General features: G+C 43.8%; 1 protein-coding gene across 3 annotated transcripts in view; it reads right to left on the reverse strand.

Moving 5' to 3' along the window:
• Positions 1-21,042, reverse strand: part of Nckap5 (NCK associated protein 5) — a 791,944-nt gene that overhangs the window by 62,392 nt on the left and 708,510 nt on the right. For all 3 annotated transcript variants that reach the window (XM_075987773.1, XM_075987771.1, XM_075987772.1), the window contains one exon: positions 4,134-4,439. In XM_075987773.1, the coding sequence (XP_075843888.1) occupies positions 4,134-4,439 (306 nt within the window). The remainder of the gene's footprint in view (positions 1-4,133; positions 4,440-21,042) is intronic.

Genomic DNA, 21,042 nt, shown 5'->3' on the forward strand with positions numbered 1-21,042 from the left:
GAAGGAGGAGGGGAAACATTTCAAAATAATATGAAGGTCTGAATACAGGGAAGGTTGGGTCTCTTGATGTTCTGCTCTCTATTTGAGTCTGTGTTGCCCAAATATTTGCATAACTGTGTATATACATCTATGCAGGAGGTTTAAAGCATACTGCCCTGGGACCAGACATCTTTCTAAACAGGTTGAGGTTTTCCATATTAAAAAAAAAAAAGGCCCAGCAAGTAAGCTGTTAGGAAACAGTAAGGCTATCTTTCAAATCATGAAATATGAACATGTTTTGGAGGCTGCTGTGGTTTGAATGTGCAATGGTTCCCACAGGCTCATGCATCTGGAGGTAGTGCTGTTGCAGAAGGACATGGAACCTTTCAAAGGGTTGGGCCCCACTGGAGGAAGTGGGTCACTAGGAAGAGGCCTGGATGTGTCATAGGCTGGCCCCACTTCCTGTTCTCTTGTTTCCTGAGTGTGGATGCCATGTGACCAGCCTGCCTCTTGCTCCTGTTGCCATGGCTTCCCTCCCAGCTGTTGTGCCTTCCCCACTGTGATAGGTTATAGATCCTCAGAACTGTGAGCCACTGTAAACCCTTTCTCTCTTAGGTTGTTTTTGTCTGGGTACTGTACCACAGCAATGAGAAGAGAACTCGTTCAGAGGACTAATATTAGATCCATCCCAGGTTTCCAGGAAGAGGATCTGAGTTTTCAGCCTTTCCCAAACATCACTGAGTAGAGGATCCTTGTTTTCCTTTGCTGTTTTCTTTCTTTAATATGTGTGTGTGTGTGCGCGCGCGCTGAGCATATTTTTTTTGTACATCACTGTCAGCCTTTTCTAGCTTCTTCTCACTCCTGTTAGTTCTTTTTGTGTCTCACATGGTTTTTCTTCTACTTTCACCACACACACACACACACACACACACACACACACACACGCACGCACATACACACACGCACACATGCAGGCACACACATGTGCACATACACACACACGCACACACAATTTTATGTATCTATATGAAAATCAGAAGAGACATATGCTATTTGCCTTTCTGAGATGGGCATCACACTCTTAGTAAGCTTATCCGCAGCTGCATGCATCCTCCTGCAAATGACACGATTTTGTTCTTCACTGTAAGTGAATAAATTTCCATTGTGTATCAAAGCTATATTTTCCTTATCCATTCTGCTGCTGATGGATACCTAGGCTGGTTCCATAAGTTAGCGCTTGCGACCAGTGCTGCAGTGAGAATGGATGTACAAGGGACTCTGAGATGTCTTGTTTCAGAGTCCTTTGGAGAAATATGCAGGACTGGAATCACAGGGTCCTGTGGAAGACTGACTAGGCTTTTGAGGGATCTCTGCACTGACTTCCACAGTAGCTGCATATGCGGTGCATAAGGGTTCCATTCAGTCCACTTCCTCGTTAGCATTTGTTGCTATCCTTATTCCAATGGTGGTAGGATAGGATTTTAATGTGTTTTGATTTATAATCTTCTGATGGCAAGTGACGATGACACCCTTCTCATGTGTTTCTTGTTGAAGCTGAAGGATCCTAATGGGGACTCCCTTCTTAGAATGATGAAGGAAAATGTTTTTCAAGTTACTGTCTTATTGAGGCATATATGTCTATAGATATAGATGGATACACACACAGATAGACGTAGATCTGGAATACCCAATGAAAATGTGCACAAGAAACATGAAAGTAATTTTCAGGAGAACAATGCGACCAGAAATAAATATTAAGCAAACTGTGCCGATCTCAGAAAGACAAATACTGTATGTTTTCTCTCATGCATGTAGTTCTTATATTTTATATCGCTACACAAAACCATATATTACAGAGGACATAAAAATAGAAAGGAAAGAATGTAGGGGGACAAAGGGAACTGGTAGGAGAGAGAAGGACAAGGAAAGAGGGTGGAGGGAATATGAAGAAGAGCAGGCACAACATACAATATACACCTGTATGAAAACTGTAAAAAAAAGAAGACACCTCCCTATTTATCAATAGGACAGGCCACCCAGCCCTCCCTAGCAGTCGGCTTAGGTGAGAAGATAAGACAGCCATGCTTTTATTGACATTGTGAAATGTGCTCACATGCCTCCAGGCTTGAAATCGGGACAAGAAAAAGGCCACATTCAGTTGTGGAAATCACAGAGGAAGTGGTGGAATCCCGTTTTCCTTTTTGTTCCCAAAACTTCTGCACTGCCTAATTTTTCCCCCAACAACTGGTCACTGAGAAACACACCATAAAGCACCCCTGCTTCCGTGGGTGTCACGGACAGGTGACTTCAGGGTGGGTGACCCTAAGATGGCCTCCTGTATGCTCACCTCACTGTCCCCCATGCAGTACCTTTTTACAAACTCTTCGTGACAATTTAATTAAGACGCAAGCCTTGGGATTTGGATGCTGCGAATGTAAGTGGCAAGATCAGAACAATCTCCTTCCTGTCCCCTTCTTATGAAGCAATTCAAAGCTTGTGGTTTCTATTCAATTTGTTATAATGACAGTGTTTAATCATGGAGTCTACTCGGCAGTCCGCTGCCGAATTGAGGTCACACATGCAACTATTCAGGCATAGAGCACATAATCTATAACTAAGATTTTGCCCCTGAAGCTCGGGAGGCTGTGCCATTAATTAACACTGCACTTATTTAAAAAATAATATGCATTATGGCCTTTAAAAATGTAACCTCGCCTGGGAAGGAGCACAAGTCCTGATGAGGCCCCTTGGCCATTGCTATCTCTGTGTGAAGAATTTAGTCACGGGAACAGTCTGATACATCCATTCAAACATGTTTAATTAACAGCCTTCTCTTCTAAATGCTCAGAAACCTAGAATATAACCTTCATCTGTGGCTCCTTTCTGATCCTCTAGCTGTAACGAAAGCACTGTTTCAGAGTTCTGGTTCATGTGCTTATCCCCGTCTTGTCAGAGCCACAACCACACATGTTAAGAATTATTGGGCATCATCCAGGTCTGCAATAAATATTTTTAATCGAGGGAACAATGAAAAAAACTTTGACCCTTAGCTTGGCCTTGTCTCTCCTCATAAAAGCTTCTTTCCATTGATTGCAGGCAGGTCTCGATGGGAAGGCCAGCCACTTTTCCTCTGCAGTCAACACACAATCTGCTGCTGATCAATCAAACCAAGTCTTTATAGTTCAGCAGCGTGTAAATGTACATTAACGAGATAGCACTATGTCAAGAGACTTACAGTTTCTGCTTAGTGGGCACACAACGTTCCACTTAGGTCAATGTGTTGGGAGCTAACTTGTTCTATATTCAATATATCCTCTTTAAAAAGATTTCTTTTATTTTTAATTATGTGTCGAGATGTGTTTCTGGGCAGGTATGTGTACTTGAGTGCAGTACCCGCAGAGGCCTTGGATTCCCTAGAGTTACAGGCTGTTTTGAGCTACTCAATGACGGTTCTGGGAATTGAACTCAGGACCTCTTCAAGAGCAGTCCACACCCTGAACGGCTGAACCATATCTCCAACCCCTACATTCAATAAGTCCTAATGGCGGTTAAAGATAAAATCCCATGAATATATATTGCACGTTTTTGTTTCTTCAATTTAAGAGACATCTATTGGTGTGCTGTTTCCTCTTATGAAGCCCACCCCTGGATATAATACTAAAAGTTGATAATGTCATTTTGTTAATTAGTGCATGTGTGTATGTTTATGAATGTGTACATGTGCGTGTGTGCTGTGCATGTGTGTGTGTCTGCATGTGTGTGCTATGCTGGGTGGAGAACAGAAAGAAATTGGAGTTTTGTTTTTCAGGTATCTTGTATAGAATCTCCCACTATCTTGGCATTTGTTGATCTGTCTAGACTTGCTGGTCAGCAAACCCTGGGACTGGCCTTTCTCTAACTCTCCAGCACTGAGATGACAGATTTTATGCTTCTTTACATGGGTTCTAGTAACTGAACTAGAATTCTTGCATTTGCAAACTTAACTACTTTCCCCACTGAACCATCTCTCCAGCCCCTGGTAAGGTCTTGTGTGTGCTGCTCCACATTTTGGCTGAGGGTATGCAGAGATTTCCTGCTGGATGGTTTCACGCGTTCATCAGCAAACATGCTATTATGATGTGAACAATTTCACTGGACAGTAGATGGCACCTTACCTGAGGATGTGGGCTTGGGCAGGTGACTCTGCGTCCCTCCGGCCATCATGCTGGGGTCAGATACGGAATGGATGATGGTAGACTCTGAGGAACTCTGGCTGTCTATGGAGCAAGGCACTTTGTGTTCAAGGGTTTGGGCTCTGGCAGAGGAAGCTACAGATGGGGTTGGATGGAGAGATGGGAGGGGCTCAGGGTCCTCTGGCGAGTCCTGCTGGCATGTGTATCGTCCCATTGAGCGGTTTCCTGAGTCTGGAAGAGGAAAGGTTCCAATCCCGCTGTCCAATGTTCTCATCTGGCAATTTGATTCTAATATAGAGAAACACAGAGAAAAATTAGAGCGGGCGGACAGAAAAAAGAAAACGATGGTTGTTCTTTGGATGGGATCTGGAGGGAAGGAGGCACCAGAGGGAAGTATTTAGAAGAAGACAGTATTTAGATAAAGGACCTGGGAGATGGCTCATCTGGAAGAGGCTTGGTGACCTGCATGTGCCCATGGGTAGGTGGAAGGAGACAATTCCATAGAGTTCTCTGTCCTCCACTTGCCCACTATGGCATACATGCCCCCGTCCTCCTACACTATGTGGATACACACACACAATTATGATAATGACCATAATAATAATATAGAAGGAATATGATACATGTTTGAAGCACACTGTACTAAAATAAATATCCAGGGAGGCGGGAGAAGCCGAGGTTTCACTGAATACGAAAGTAATGCTTTCATGTAACGAGGTAAGAAGGTTGGCCCATTATGGGGGCCATAGCTGCCATAAGCACTAGATGGGTCTCTAGAGCGGTGAGAGAAAAAAGAACTATCACTAGAGACCAACAATTAGTTTTAATTATCTTTATTTCAGTCTGGGGTTCACACGGCTTCATTTAGGTGAAGTTTAATAACTGAAATAAAGTGAATAATGAAGACACATAACAGAGCCGAGTGCTGTCCTGACAAAGGGGACGGCATGTCTCTTGCATGAATTACCATCACTCAGCGGCTGACCCAGTTCCCGGCCTCTCAAGTGGACAGTGAGGGCAGGTTATTGCAAATGTACTTATGGGGCTGAGCAGCGATGACCATGTGATATGTGTGTGACAGACACCATTAAAAGAAGGCTATGGCTACTCTGCTCTTAATTATTACTTTCTGCAGTGACAAAACTCATCACTGCCCTTTGTGTGTGTTCAGGTGTGTGTGTGTGTGTGTGTGTGTGTGTGTGTGTATGGGCCAGAGGTTCATCTCTGGTGTCTTCCTCAATCATATTCTACCACACACACACACACACACACACACATACACACACACACACACACACACACACACACACACACACATATATATATATTTAATTTATTTATTTATTAAGGATTTCTGCCTCCTCCCCACCACCGCCTCCCATTTCCCTCCCCCTCCCCCGATCAAGTCACCCTCCCTCATCTGCTCGAAGAGCAATCAGGGTTCCCTGACCTGTGGGAAGCCCAAGGACCGCCCACCTCTATCCAGGTCTCATAAGGTGAGCATCCAAACTGCCTAGGCTCCCCCAAAGCCAGTACGTGCAGTAGGATCAAAAACCCATAAATAAAAATATTTTTTTATTTTATGTCTTTGAGTGTTTTTGCCTGAATTTATGTACATGCACCATGAGTGCAGTACCCTTGAAGGCCAGAAGAGGGCAATGGATCTCCAGGAACTAGAGTTGTAAGCTGCCATAGAGGTGCTGGAAATCAGGGCTGAGTCCTCTGACTGGTAGCTGGTGCCCTTTACTGATGAATCATCTCTCTGTCCCCCTTCACTCTACTTGTTGAGACATGGTTTCTCACTAAACTTGAGGCTTATCCATTCAGCTAGGCTAGCTAGCCAGTGAGCTCTTCCTCAGCTTGAGTTTACAGATGTTGGCTCTACTCCTGGCTCTTCACATAGGTTCTGCGGGACCAAGCTCATGGCCTCAGGCTTGCAGAGTAAAGCAGTTTACTAAGACATCTTCCTAGTTACACCTTTTGGATTTTTTTTATTCCTTCTAGACACCCAAGTATTTTTCTAGAACAAATTAAGCTGATTTTACCATGCATATCACAAATCCATAAACTATATCTCATCTTCAGGAAAAGTTTATGTAGAAAATTTTTGGTAAAACTTACTTCTCATTTAATTTTTAAGATGGAAATGTGGTTTATAAAAGCTAATGAGCTAGCCCTCCAAATCTGGTTGTTGTATAGAGTTTCTGCCCATATAATAAAATCTCAGAATGAAATGTCCTTGTCATCTTATGGTTTTATGAGGGCCTTGCAAGTCTAGAAGTGGGTAAGAGATACACTCTAGCACTGTTTTGAACATGGAGGGGAATGGAAAGCTTTGGCATAATCCTTGTTTTTACCAGGGACCATGTCTCTGGTGCTGTAAGGAACAGTGGCTTGTGGTATGACTGCCAGCTGAGCTGGGGGTCTCTGTACAAGAGTGGGATCCAGTTTCTTGTATGCTGCTGCAAGTATTAACATCTGGTCTTTAACCAGTCTGAAATTTAGAAGAGAGCCTGTCATACTACAGGATGAGACAACAAATGATAACATGGGTCAAATGCTCAGGGTGCTGATCCCATATTAGGAGAGACCCAAGGGGCCAATAATGTTATCTGTGCCACTACAATCTCATTTCATCATCAGTTAGAATCCAAACTCCAATATGCCCATCACCCTACCCTCCTCTTCAGTCTTCTTTGCTAGAAGTAGCCAACTGAAAATTTCCCAATAGAAAAGAAAAAAAAAGGCAAATTCTCTAGGCATTCCAACACTTGGCTCTCAGTTGGTGGTGCCATGTTGAGAGGTTACAGAACCTTTGGGAGCTGGGGCCTTGCTGGAGAAAGTCCACCACTGGGGGTGGCTTTGAGTGTCAGTAGACTTGCCCCCACTTCCAGTTCCCAGCTTTCTGCCCCTGCTGCCATGTCTGCCACTTGCTGCCCTGCCTGGTCACCATGATGAACTTTTATCTCCCTTGAACTGTGAGACAACTCTTCTTTCTGTGAGTTGCCTTGGTCATGACAGATTATTACAGCAACAGAGAAGTAGTTAACACAGAAGCAGAGTTCCTGTATGAAGAGGGGCTTCCGTGTTTCACAGGATGCTCGGAATGAGGCAGAGGGCAGCTCCCATCCTCAATATGGCGCCCTCCTCCACGTTCTGCCATGGGATCTGCTTCAGCTATGGGCTGTTGAGTCCCTGACTCCTATGGCTGGCCTCTGAGAGTCATTTTCTCTCCCAGGACCAGAGGGCAGAATTTTAGCCATCTTCATTTCTGGGCCTCCACCTGGTCGGCGTTACTGTCCACTGTCCTTACTGATAATCCACTGTGGTGGTCTAAATGAGAATGTCGTATTTTTGAATGTTTGGTTCCCAGGTGGTAGACTGTTAGAGAGGATTGATTTGGAAGGGTGGCCTTGTTGGAGGAGGTGTGTCACTGGGGGTGGGTTCTGAGGTTTCAAAAGCCCACCTCAGGCCTTGCCTCACTCTTTCCCTCACACACTCTCTCTCCCCCTCTCTTTGCTTGTTGCCGGTGGATCCTGATGTAAATCCTCAGCTACTGCTCCAGCACCATGCACACCTCCCTGCCTGCCTCTCAGGTCATGCTCTCCACTATGACGGTCTTATGGATGGACTCACCCTCAGAAACTGTGAGCAAGTCCCCAATGAAATGCTTCCTTCTCTAAGCCGCCTCAGTTAGAGCAATAACTAAGACAGTCACCACTTCTGTTTCCTCTCCAATGAAGGAGACTCCAAGACTGTTGGGAGAGATAATGAGCTCTCTGCATGAGAAGATATTGCCAGGAGTCTGTCTGCTGATATGACTGTCTGTCCATCTGTCCTTCCCTCCTTCCCTCCCTCCTACCTTTCTTCCTTCTCCTTCCCCTACCTTTCTTCTTTCCATATAAAAATGCTGGGTGTCTTAGTAAGTGCTTATGACCCCATAGGTTGGCTGCTTAGCCCACTGAGCCAATTGGTGAGCTCCAAGTTTAGTGAGAGAGCTTGTTATTAAAAGAAAGATAAGGGCTGGGGAGGTGGTTCAGTGGTAAAGCGCACTTGCTATTTTTGTGGAGGACCCAGGTTCAATTCCCATCACCCACATGGCAGCTTACAACTGTCTGTGACTCCAGTTCCAAGAGATGTGACACTCTTGTCTGATCTCTACTGGCACAAGCCCACACAAGATTTATAGACAAACATGCAGGGCAACACTCAGATGCATAATAAAAGATGATAAATTAGAGAGAAACTTAGAACTATGTCTGAAAACAAACTCTTTTCAATGATTCCTAGGCCTTAAGTCTGAATGTATCTGCTAGGTCTCTAATAAAGACATAGTAGCAGCTTCCGACAAGAGAACAGAGGACAAATTTGGGGTCCAAAACAAAAGAGTGATGGAATTCTGTTTGCTGCCATTCCGAGGACTGGAATTTTTTGGCATCCATCCCCTCATTTCCTTTCCCTTGAGCACACAGTATTGCCATGCCATAGTCTGTAAGTGGGGCTCTTTGAATTCCTAGGTTCTCTGAGGACTATGAGCACAGACAAACTCAGAACCCACTGGCTCTTAACAACTTTTTCTTTGTAATTTCCAAAATTCCCAGGTGCCGACTATGGGGGAAGTGAAGGTGTCATTTTTAAGAACCTATGAAATGAGCTGTGGATAAGGGCTCAGGCAGATGCCAGAGTTTCCCCCTCAAGCAAATTCCTTCAGAATGCTTCCACCTTGGGAAGCTAGGGTCGTAGGGAAAGTGCTGATGTATCTCTCTGTAGTTTCTTTAGAGCACTATTAGCTTCCTGCCGCTCACAAAAATACGGCAACTTGAAAAAGTGTTGGATACTGTACTTCTGAGGCCAGTTATTTTTACCCCCTCTCAGAGAATTAGAAGAATCCATAAAATAATTAAATGGCTGTAGTAAGAACAAAGTTCACAGGACCAAGCCTGTTTGGAATTGTCAATGAGTTGGCTTGGTCTTGCCCTAGACAGATGTCAAGTTCATATCTGCATTTGTGAAGGTGGCTGCCAAAGGTGCCTGGCTAATGAGTTTAAGGGTTGGGTCATTCAATGTACCACCAGGCTTCAGTCCTCCAAGGTCACCAATTACATTTCTGGCCTGGGCTGGCCCTCCCACCTATTCCCGCTGCCCCATTTGTCTCCTACTGGTCTCTAAATGCAAGAGCTTACACCTGTCACCACCAACAATCTCAGGAAGTCTCATGGGACGAGTTAGGGCATGGCAACCCAGTCATTTCAAAGCTGAGGTTAGAACAAAAAAATCAGACGACTCCTTGAGAAAAATTCCAATTCTACGAACAGTGGTCTCTTGACACCCTTCTTCTCAGCACATATGGGGTGCACTGAGGCTGCTCGGCACAGGACACGCAGGAAGCTTACAAAGGAATACACTCAGAATCGTCTCTTCCTGAAACAGTGCATACCCCGGGAGTGTCTGGTTTGCGAGGGGATGGATGAGTTTTTATTTCTGAGAAGAAGACAGGCATGTCTGCAAGGACCTCTTCAAAATGATTCAGCTTATGTCTCACCTGGCACAGACGTCAGGCACAAAGGAAGTGACCTTATTGGAAAGTCAACAGCAGCTCAGGAGAGTCAACAGAGGTCTGGGGGGGGGGGTGGCGGTAAGAAGAAATTGTTAACTTCAGGTATGAGCTACAAAGTCCCCACTTGTGGGCTGGGGAGACACCTCATTCAGTAGCGTCTGCTGGCTTAGCATGAAGGTCTGAACTTGGTGAAAATCTGGGTGCGGTTGTATAGAGCTGGGAGGGTGGAGACAGGAGGACCTCTGGAGTTCACCAGCCAATTAGACTGACTGGTGAGCCCCAGACTCATCCAGAGACCTTATAGCAAAAAATAAGGTAGAAGGCAATGGAGGTAGACAGCCATTGTCACCCTCTGGTTTCCACACACACAAGCATGCACATACCCACATGCAAACATTCACAAACCACATTGACAGAGACATGCAACATACACACGCTCAGTAATGAAACATGCAAACAAATAAACAAGGTGCATCTGAAGACTCAGAAGATGAGACGAGAAACCAGGCACTTTGAAACTGGGGGACTGGATTTGTAGGGCATTTTTTTTCTGATTTTGAGAAAATAAAAATCAAGGGATGTTTGACCTTCACAATCAGAGTTCATTTGTTTACATCAGCCTGGAGAGAGCTCACATTGTGGCAGAGCTCAGCGAGTCTCCATTAGCAGCAACAGGCAGGCCAGGACAGATGCCTCCTGCAGACACTCACCAACCATACAGCCAGGACATCCAAGGCAAACTGAGCCGTCATCCTTGAAGCCTTGCCTTGAAGACTAAACAACCTGTCTTTTATTTTATTTTTAAAATATATTCTTCTTAAAGAGTGATTTTTTTGTTGTTTTTGTTATTTGAGACAGGGTGTCTCTATAGCTTTGGAGCCTGTCCTAAAACTAGCTCTTATAGACCAGACTGGCTTCAAACTCACAGAGATCTGCCTGCCTCTGCCTCCTGGGTGCTGGGATGAAAGGCAAGCGCCACCACCACCCGGCTTGATTTATTTATTTTAATGTACATTGGTGCTTTGCCTGCATGTGTGTCTGTGTGATGATGTAACTCCCTGGAACTGGAGTTACAGACAGTTGTGAGATGCCATGTGGGGGCTGGGACTTGAACCTGGGTCCTCTGGATGAACAGCCAGTGCTCTTAACCATGGAACAAACCATAAGGAATTACCGTTTGGTGATTATATCCTTGGGAATGAGTTCATCAGCAGTATTAAGGAGCAACGCACGAATAGGGAGCAAAGAACCTGTAGTTGGGTGGAAGCTGTCTTGTGTATAAAAGTGAAGGAGCACTTTTCTTGAGAAATACATTTTGGAGCCAATAGTAATTAAAAAAAAACAACCAATGATGCTTATGGCATTGCCTTTAACGTGGGATGTTACATGGAACAACTGAAAGTTGTCACACATGACCGCAGTCAGTGACCTGTCACTGTGTCCTGAAATCCCCTACCCAAATAGCTGGAACCAAAACTGCTTCAAAGGGTTTCAATAGTCAGAGCATTTTAGGTGAGTCTCTGAAAACTCAAAATTGGAAACACCCAAAATTAGAACATTTTTGATATGAGTATATATGTCTGTTTGCTATTTGTAGGCATGTTCTACGTATGTACATGTTCACTGTGACTGTGTTTGTGTGTGCTGGCTGTTGTAAGAGGGCAGCCTTGGCTGTTGCTCCTGAGGTGTTGCCCTCCCCTTGTTTAGGTTTGTTTGGTTTGGTTTGGCTTTGAGACAGGGTCTCTCATTGGCCCAGAGCTCATCAATAGCTAGGCTGTCTGGCAAGAGCCCTGGGAATCTACCGATCTCTGCCTCTCCAGAGCTGGGATTACAAGCCTGTGTATCACCCTGGCCTTTCCTGTCAACATTAGCTCTAGAGATCACACTCAGGCCGGTATGATTGATTACAGGGTGAATGCTTTGCAGATGGCGCTCTCTCCTCAGCATTTAAACCTGAAACTTTTGAGGATGATGTCTGCATTTCCAAAGCCTGAGAGGCATGTTGGGAGTTGGGTCTTATACTAGGCCATGATTCGATGCAGGGAACTAGTCGCTTGTGGATTCAAATGAATTACATTACTACTAATTTTTTCTCTTGAATCCCTAGAGATCTTAGGAAAATGGAAAACATGAAACTTCAATCTGTCTCTTTTCACATTGGAAACTTCTGCCATAGCTATAAAACCCTTCGCCGAAGACCAGGTGTGGGGGTGCAGTGAAGGTGGAGACAGGAGGTCCATAGGGTTTGCTGAGCAGCCAGCCATTCCTTGAAAAATGACAGCTAAGGTTGATTTCTCACTTGCCATGTGTGCGCGCGCGCACACACACACATCTTCCTCAGCCAAATATACAATGAAAATCCATCACAACTCAACAGCCAGAGAGAGTGGTTTGCGGGAGTTCGCATCTCAGACCATCCTATTAAGTGACACACTTTCCTAACTTGGCTGCAGTCCGAGTGGCCATGTTAAATACGTCTTGGTAAACGTCATCTCCAGGTTTGTACACATCTTTAAGCTACATGGTGTGGTGCTGCCAATAAAACCTTCAACCACAGATGGGAACACAGATTTCTTTATTTGCACATCCCCCTCTTCATCTGCCTGGCTGAAATAAGCTTAAGAGAAAGAAATTCAAGCCAGTTGCCAAAACCCCCTTCATTAAATGTAGGCTATTTGTTTCAAGTTTGCCTCACAGTTTTGTCAGCAGTACAAAAAAAGAAAGAAAGAAAAAAAGGATTAAACTGATGATTTATCTCCAGTCATTTGGTAACTTTTGGCTGTGGCATGAAGGCGACCTTCTAGAAGGTCACATGCAATGTGATGGCTTGGGATGAGTGAGAATCAGCCTCAGCCTCTAAGTTCAAGCTGGTTTAAGCCTGCTGAGGTTTGAGGAAAGTATAGGAGAATGTGAATTTGTTTTGTGATCCTTTGAGCTTTCTTTGGCATGAAAAACACCAGATGTTGGGAATTCGGTTCACTATCGTATAGGGAGTAAGTATAAGCAAAAAAGTAGGCCATTAAGAGGAAATACAACATTAAAAAGAAGGGCCGGTAAGATGGCTCAGCAAGTAATAGTGCTTGTAGCACAAGCCTGATGGTCTGAATCTGACCCACGGCACATGCAAAACGCTCCATACAGCAGCACACAGCTATAGGACCAGGACTCCTACTGTGAGATGGGGGCAGAGACAGGAGCCCAGGGACCAGCTACCCTGGAGTACACAGGGCAGCAGAAACAACAGGAGACAATGGGCCTGGAGAGAACTGACCCCCAAAAGTTGCACTCAGACCTCAAAATACATACAGCACAATGCTTATGCTAATACATAACTCAAAATGAACAATTTATATTAAAAATTTTAAAGGAAAAAAGTGGAGCATGAAAACCCTTTGTAAAGATGGAGGGAAAGTTACTTTGAACCAAACATACAAAAGGACCACCTGAAGCAGGGTCAGTACCCTTCAAACCCGATAGTCACAGGCAGTAGCATCGCATAAATGATTGTGGCAGGATGTCATTGAAAGGTGTAAACTAAAAAAGACTAGAAATGTGTTTCCATGAAGACCTTGCACTCAGAACTCTTCCTCTATATATACAATAAAACTCCTTTAAGGTGAGAAGCCTACTGAGGAATGGCTTCTGAAATAGTGTTATGGGTGTCTATTCTCAGATTTTCTATACAATTCTGAATCTCTATTAATTTTACTATTTCTTTTGTGTGTGTATGTGTTTATGTGTGGAGGTATGTGCACACATGTATGTACATGTGGGCAAAGAGGCCAGAGATCAACCCTGCCTTTCTCATTCTCTCTCCACCTTACTTTCCGAGACAAGGTCTCTCACTAAACCCCAAAGTTTGCCCGTTTGGTTTAACTGGATGACCAGCAAGCTCCAAAGACTTCCTAACTCTGTCCCTCAAACACTGAGATTCCAGGTTTGTACTGAAGTGGCCTGCATCTACATGGGATATGGGGATCAAATTCAGGTCCCTACAGTAGCTCAGATTACATCTTACCAACTCAGTCATCTCCATAGCCCTTGAGCTTGCAAAGCTAAAGGCTGAACTCTAGGCTATCATCCCTTCTGGCTAAAAATGCTGAGGGGGGCTCCTAACCCCTTATGCCTTGCTACAGTAGTATCCATGTCTTAGAAAACAACGCCTAGACTTCTATGCAGCATTCCCTGCAATAGTCAAGTGTAAGCTAAGAGACAGGTTTTTTGTGGTACCCCATCACTGACCTAGGAACAGACTTGGATCCCAGATCTCTCTTTTAGCAAACTGTCAATTACAGTGCAGTCCTCATGTGTGAGAGAACAGCAAGCATGAAGCTCTCTCAGCTCTCTATGAAGCAAAGGCTACCCTACCCTTTCCTCTTCCCACCCAGAGCTGAAACCTTGCCCTTCTTAGCATGGCATTTTTCTAACTGAAGAAACATTAACCTTAAATAAAATTCCCCTTTAAAAATAAATGTGTGTGTGTGTGTGTGTGTGTGTGTGTGTGTGTGTGTGTGTTTGTAATACATGTATGTGGAGGTCAAAGGTGCCAGTCCTCACTTCCCACCTTGTTTGAGGTGGGGGTCTCTTGTTTGTACTGTACGCGTTAGGCTAACTGACCAAAGAGCTTCTGGGAATTCTCCTTAGATCTTACGGTAGAAGAGCTGGGGTTACAGATGTATGTTACCTTTTCTGGCTTTTATCTGGGATCTGGGGAGTTGAACTCAGGTCCTCCCGCTTGTGAAGCAAGTGCTTTACCTATAGAGCCATCTCCTCAGTGCCCAGTAAAGCTAATTTTATCAGCAGAACTTTCTAAGGTACCATACAGGAGTAGAACCACGGTGGCTCCTTCCAGCCCTGCCCTTGTTCATCATTTGTTCTAGTTGTACAAAAGACAATTTATCCTTGGTCTCCCTCTTTGCCCCCCTCATTTCCTCATTGTCCTTATCTCTTCTTAGCTCCTTCCCCAGCAACCCGATTATAGTACAGATGTATCCGTGCACTCTTTTAATCCACTTTCAAGCTGGCACTTGTGGAAGATGTTTCAAAGGTCTAGACTAATGATGCTTACTCATTCTGCATTGTGCACAAACTCATTTCATTCCCAGATGAGTAAATCACGGTTTCTCCTTGGAAAATGTACAACGTTGCTGTCCTAAAAGGTTACCTTTGTCTCCATTCGATTCATAGTCTCTCCTCCCTCTCCCTCCCACTACTCTGGCTGTCTTGACAAAACCAAGTGAAAAGTGAACAGTTATCTGGTTGAATCTGATAGGCACTGATGGCTATTGTGGGTAATTCTGCCTCCCCAAGTCCCTTCCTCCCCATATCAAGCTTGATTCATCTTATAGACATTTGCCTCTACTCCGCATCTCACCTGCCTGGATAGCATCTGCTTTGATAAGGCACATGAGAGAAGGGAGGAAAGAAAATAAATTAGGGGTGGGATGCTGTGGGAAGGGATTTAAAAGAGTTTATTTGACAAGAAGCATACAAATCAAGAGACATGCAGAGATTTAGTCAACTCAGCAACTAATACAAATTTTAACAGATGATTGCACACACATATACAAACATAATGCATATATGCATATTCCATCCTCAAATTCATATCTACATATATACACACATATACATGCATATACACAGTATATGTGTACACACATACACACATGGATATAAATATATACACATGCATATACACACATATACCCATAAACATCCACACATGAATACAACTGCCACATTCACATACCCACACATACATGCATACACACACACACACACACACACACACTACTGGCATTATAAATTGGACAGTAGGTTGCACAGAACTTGATCTCTGAATCAAAATGTGGTGAGCTTGTAATTTCTTCAGACAATTGCCTGAATTTGGTTTCTGAACTTTGAGAGAGAATCCATATAGAGCCTGGAGGTCTTGTCAGATTGAAGAGATAATGCAGACATTAAGGGAGAAGGGACTTGGCAGCTAGGATCAGCGGGCAATGCACAAGAGAGGAAAGCTGGGAGCAGGGGTTTCCTTACAGTCTTGTCCGAGTGCAGCCCAAGCGTGAGGTGAAGCTCGGATCACAGAGACAATTACCGTGAAGCAGTAGGTTGCATAATTCCTGGAGCTCACACAAAGAAATAACATGACACTCCTACCATCAGAAGAGGTGAGGCCTTTCAATATAAGGAACACAGAATTCGAAGAAGGTTCAGGCCTCAGGAGTGAAACTAAATTGTACTCAGAATAAAAGCTCCTTAGACTTGTCATAATAAAACTTGAATGGAAGTCTCGGAAAAATAAAAACTTCCGTGCTAATACATAAAGTGTCTTCCAGAACAAAGTCTAACAGTCTACAGAGAGACAATAAGGTATAGTTCACATTCTCTGGTATCCAATTAAATATCATGAGGCATACAAAAGAGCAGGTGACTGGAATTCATAGCCAAGAGAGAATTAAACCAGAACAAATAGAAAAGGAAATGATAGGGATAATGAAGTTAATAAATGAGAACTTGAAATGGTTATTGTTAACACTCTAAAAATATAAGGAGATGTAAGTAAAAGTTGTACACAATCAAGATGGATCAAAATAATAAAGACAGCGACACAGAGATCATTACAATGAGAAGCTACGTGCAAATGAAAAATGCACTGTATGGGGTTAGTAACAGAGACGCTTGAAACAGTTGAAAGAAACATCAGTGAATTTGAAGATCATTAAGTGGTTCGAAATAAAACACAGAAAACAAAGGCAGGAAAAAATTCAGAAAACAGCAGTTCAGTGACCTGGGAGTCAATACTAAGTAAGTAAATTAGCTCTATTGGAGCCAGGGAAGCAAAGAAATCAGAGGAAAGAAATGAAAAAGAACCACAGATGTTACCAAATTTAATAAATAACTATAAAATCCAACATCCAAGAAACTCAATGAATCCTAGCCAGACCAAAACTGAAGAAAACCACACAAGATACACCATAATCAAATGGCTTGAAAGTCTGAGGTAAAATCATGTGAGCCCCTGATCAGACCCTTCCCAGAAGAACCAAGACAGACAGCAGATTGCTTCTTTGTAACCATGAAAGCCAGGAGATGATGGACTGCCATCTCTAGCCTAGTGAAAGGAACAAAAGAAAGCCTGGCAAGACTGTAAAAATTAATTAGGGGATGAAACGATGGCTCAACAGTTTAAAGTGCCTGTTGTCTTTGCAGAGGACCTGGGTTCAGTTCCAGGCGCCCCCTACACGAAGCGCATCACCAGCTGCAGTTCCAAGGGATGTGACACCTCCTGCCTCTGTTGACACATACACTAATGGGAACATACTCCCAAAGAGACACACATGCATATACATAATTAATAAAAATTAATCTTAAAAATGTAAAACACAGAATTATAAAAGCTATTTAACAGTATTAATAAAAATTTCACATTTCTACCCAGAAGTTACATATATGTAATATATAACAATAGTGATATATGGTATCTATATGCATGTCATGGTACACATGACTCTCCCAGAGAAAAATAAGTAAATAGATATAAAAATGTTAAAAGGCAAGCAACAGGCTGAGAAGCAAAAAATATATCTGAAAGGGGATTATAATCCCAAATAAAATGAATTAACTTAGTAATAAGACATGAAGCAAAATTTAACTGGAATTTTGAAGATATATGTCAACAAAGAGGGTGTATCTATACAGAGAATCATGGCCAGCATTAAGAGACACAGGCTAAAACTACACAGGCTGGAGAGAAGGCTCAGTGGGCAAGAGCACTTGCTGGGTCAGTGTGAGGACCCAAGTTCAGATCCCATGTGAAAGAACTGGTTATATCTATAACCTCAGCTCTGCGTGCAGTAGGGGTAGAAATAGGCAGATGTTTAGCTTTGCTGGCTGCCAGCCTAGCTCCAGGTTAAGTGGGAGTCCCTGCCTCAAGGAAATAATATGAAGTTATAGAGGAGGGCGTATGTGACCTCCTCTGGCCTCTGTGAGCACACAAGCGCGCACACACTTGCACATACAAATACCTAGATCACATACATTTCATATACATACATATATACACATAAAAACCCCACCTCAAAACAAACAAAACCCTACTTCACAATAGATAGGCTAAAATGACAAAGCTGAACACGCAAATATTAAATAGTGGCAAGCATGTGGAACAAGAGAAATAGGTGTTGCTAAGAATACAAAGCCATACATGTGTTTTGGAAAATCCTGGTATGTTCATACAAAGTACCTACCATAGAGCCAGGCAATAGCATTATTACCTGAGATCAAATGGGGCATTTGCTCACCTGGAGACTTCTGCACAAATGTTTATGGAAGCCTTCTGCATAATAGTGTACCCTGGAGACAACTCAACTGTCTATCAAGTAGTAAACCAAAAGATGAACTGTGGCATAGCTACACAGTTCTAATTAGCAGAAAATTAAAGAAGTATGTAAGCAAAAATCCCACTGAGAATATGCTAGCCCAGAAAGTTCTGTGGGTCCCACTTACTAAGAGACCACATCCAGAATACTTGATGTTCTCAGGATGGCTCTATTTTCATAAAGTTCAAAGACAGGAACCACCCACCACTCTGTGGTAGGCAGCAGGTTAGAATGTCCCCAGGATGGGTTGTTAGGGGAGGTCTAGCTGTGCGGGAACATAAGCCTTTACTTTGGGGAGATACTATTCTAAACCATGATTTCAGAAGTAGTTCTGTATGGTATCTGAATGCATTTATTGAAACTTGCTGTACTATACACTTGAAAGGGTGGGTTCATCCCAACTCACGGTCCATGGACCACATGTGCTTCTGATCCTAACACCCCTTTATACGGCCTCAATACCCTCAGGGTCATTAAGCTAGAGTGATGGTGGATTGTTTCTTTGGCTGGTCCTTGGTACTCTATCTGTGGGAAGCAGACATTTAGTCACATCTCCCTAGGGAAGATTACATGGCAGAGTGCTAGGAAGGTCGCAATGTTTTTCTTCTTTAAAGATATATCAAAGAACAACTTGGCAGGACAGGCACTATGAGTCCCCCTCTTGACTTTCCCCAACATTACCGTCTAAGTTGGGGAAATACATGACTCAAAAATATAGAGGTGGGGGCACAGATCCCCCCTAACTAACAAGTGCCGCAGTCGTAATGGAAATTGAGGTATAGTTTCTGAATAGCAAACTCCAGGTTCGGTTTTGTTTCTAGCACAGTATTTTGGTTCCGAAAATGCCAGTTGGCATATGGAAGACGGGAAGGCTCAGGAATGAGTTTAGCACTTTGGATTCTGCCCTTGAAGTTTGAATCTTACTTTTTTTTTTTTTTTACCTCCAGCTTTCTTCTTTGTTTAGGAAAAATAAACAAGACTTGACAGAAAATGTGATGAGAAACTGCACCGTTTTGATCCAAGGATAATACATAAAAAATTGAAAGATGTTATCAAGAATATGTGTTGATACCATCCTCGGCTATTTTCATAACATGGCCTTCCGAGAGGGTGACAGCGGTGTTACTGCATGCTGAATAGTACAGAATGAGCAACTGCTTCTCTAGAAGGTCCTGCAAGAGGACAAGGAGACATGAAAAGACGTGTCGGAGCTACTGCGGGTTCGTCCACACTGGAGAGCAGCGGTATGCATGGAGAAGTGTGCTACAATAAGAGGAAGGTGAAAAGCAAGGGAGGACAATGGGACAAGGTTGCTGTTCATTGACTGTGAAGTGGAGATGGCCTTTGAGGCTTGAGAGCCTGCCCTTCCTTCCTGTTCACTTCCTGCTTCCTACATGTGGGGGCAATGTGACCAGCCATCTTCCTGCTCCTGCCACCGTGCCTCCCCTGCCTGGGCCATCAAAAAGGGCTGTATTCCCCAGACCTGCAGGTCAAAATAGATGTCTTCTCCTTGAGAGTTGCTTTTTTTGTCTGGGCATTTTTATCCCAACAACAGAAAAAGTAACTAAGACAAAGACAATCCATGGGGGTGAGAGGATAGAGGGAGGAGAGGATGGGGAGCAGCAGAAGCTAAGGAACCCTGAGCCGAGTTATGAAGCCATAACTGGAATGTTCAAACTCAACATCCTCTCTGTAAGCAGCGCTGTTGGGGAAGAGGAAAGGAAAATAAAAACAGCATCGCTGAAGGTTGGGAATAAGCAGGAAGTCAAAAGTTCCAAGTTAATAAAGTGTTGAAAAGTCCCTGGAAACTAAAGCATTACCACACACTTACAGTGCCTTGCCCTCCTATCCCCAAACGGAACTGAGAAAGGGGAGCAGAAGGAGCTGGATACAGAGGCCATTTGGGTTCCTCTGTGGGGTCCTTAGTGCCTCAGAGGAAGGGAGCAAGCTGCAGCTCTAAGTGTTTGTGTAGCTAGATCTGGTCCACTGTGCCACGGACAGAGACAACTCTGTGAGGTTCACAGCCCACGCCATCTGTTTTGAGGGAATTCACCTTAGCTTCTCCAGCAAACGCCTACAGAACGCCACCCTGCATCAGAGTTTATCGCCCTTACAAACCCAGCTCACTAACAGGCATGGTTTAGTGACGTATTGTTCTGTCTGCTTCTGCAGCAATGCTCCCTTTGTACACGGCTCATGCCAGTGGTCAGGTGCTGGGAATAGCTGTCTGGATGCAGGGATTCCTGCACCATTAGCAAAATGGACACAGCCTTCTCATGTAGGGATAGTTAAACAATGCGAGTTTCTGGTCCTCTCCACAGCAGACTGTCCTTTCCAGCAATCTTATTATAAAATTCAACCCAACTAATATCCATAAAAAAAGATCTGCGGTAAACTCAACATGAAATTCTATGTAATTGCTGTTAGATGTGGGATAATATACTGATTGGAAGATAAGGGGGTATTTTGTGAGGACTGGTGTGTATATGTGTGTGCAAATGTCTACACACACACACACGTAGAGGACAAAGGTCAATAGCGGGTGTGCTTCCTTAGACACTAACTTTTATTGGTATCAGACAGTCTCTATCCCTGCCTGGAGCCCCAGTCCTCCAAAGAGCCCAGGCTGGCTTGCAGGTGAGCCCCAGGGGCCTTCCTGCCTCACCTCCCCAGCACTGGGTTAATAGGTACCCTACCATGTTCAGTTATTTTACATCGGTTCTGGGAACTGAATGTTAGTCCTCAAGCTAGCAGGGCCAAATCTTAGAAGACTTATTTTCCCAGGCTCCGCAAACAGTGTTACCCTGCATTCCCTTGTGGCCAGTCATCTTCAAGAGAAAGACAGTATTTAAACGACACACATGGCAATTGTGCCTATAATTCTGAGAAATCAGTGCCCTATCATGTCAAGCAACTCCCTTTGAGACCAGAAGGAGCAGTTACTGCCAGC

This window comes from Microtus pennsylvanicus, chromosome 10, assembly GCF_037038515.1.
Source record: "Microtus pennsylvanicus isolate mMicPen1 chromosome 10, mMicPen1.hap1, whole genome shotgun sequence".
NCBI classification, from domain to species: domain Eukaryota; kingdom Metazoa; phylum Chordata; class Mammalia; order Rodentia; family Cricetidae; genus Microtus; species Microtus pennsylvanicus.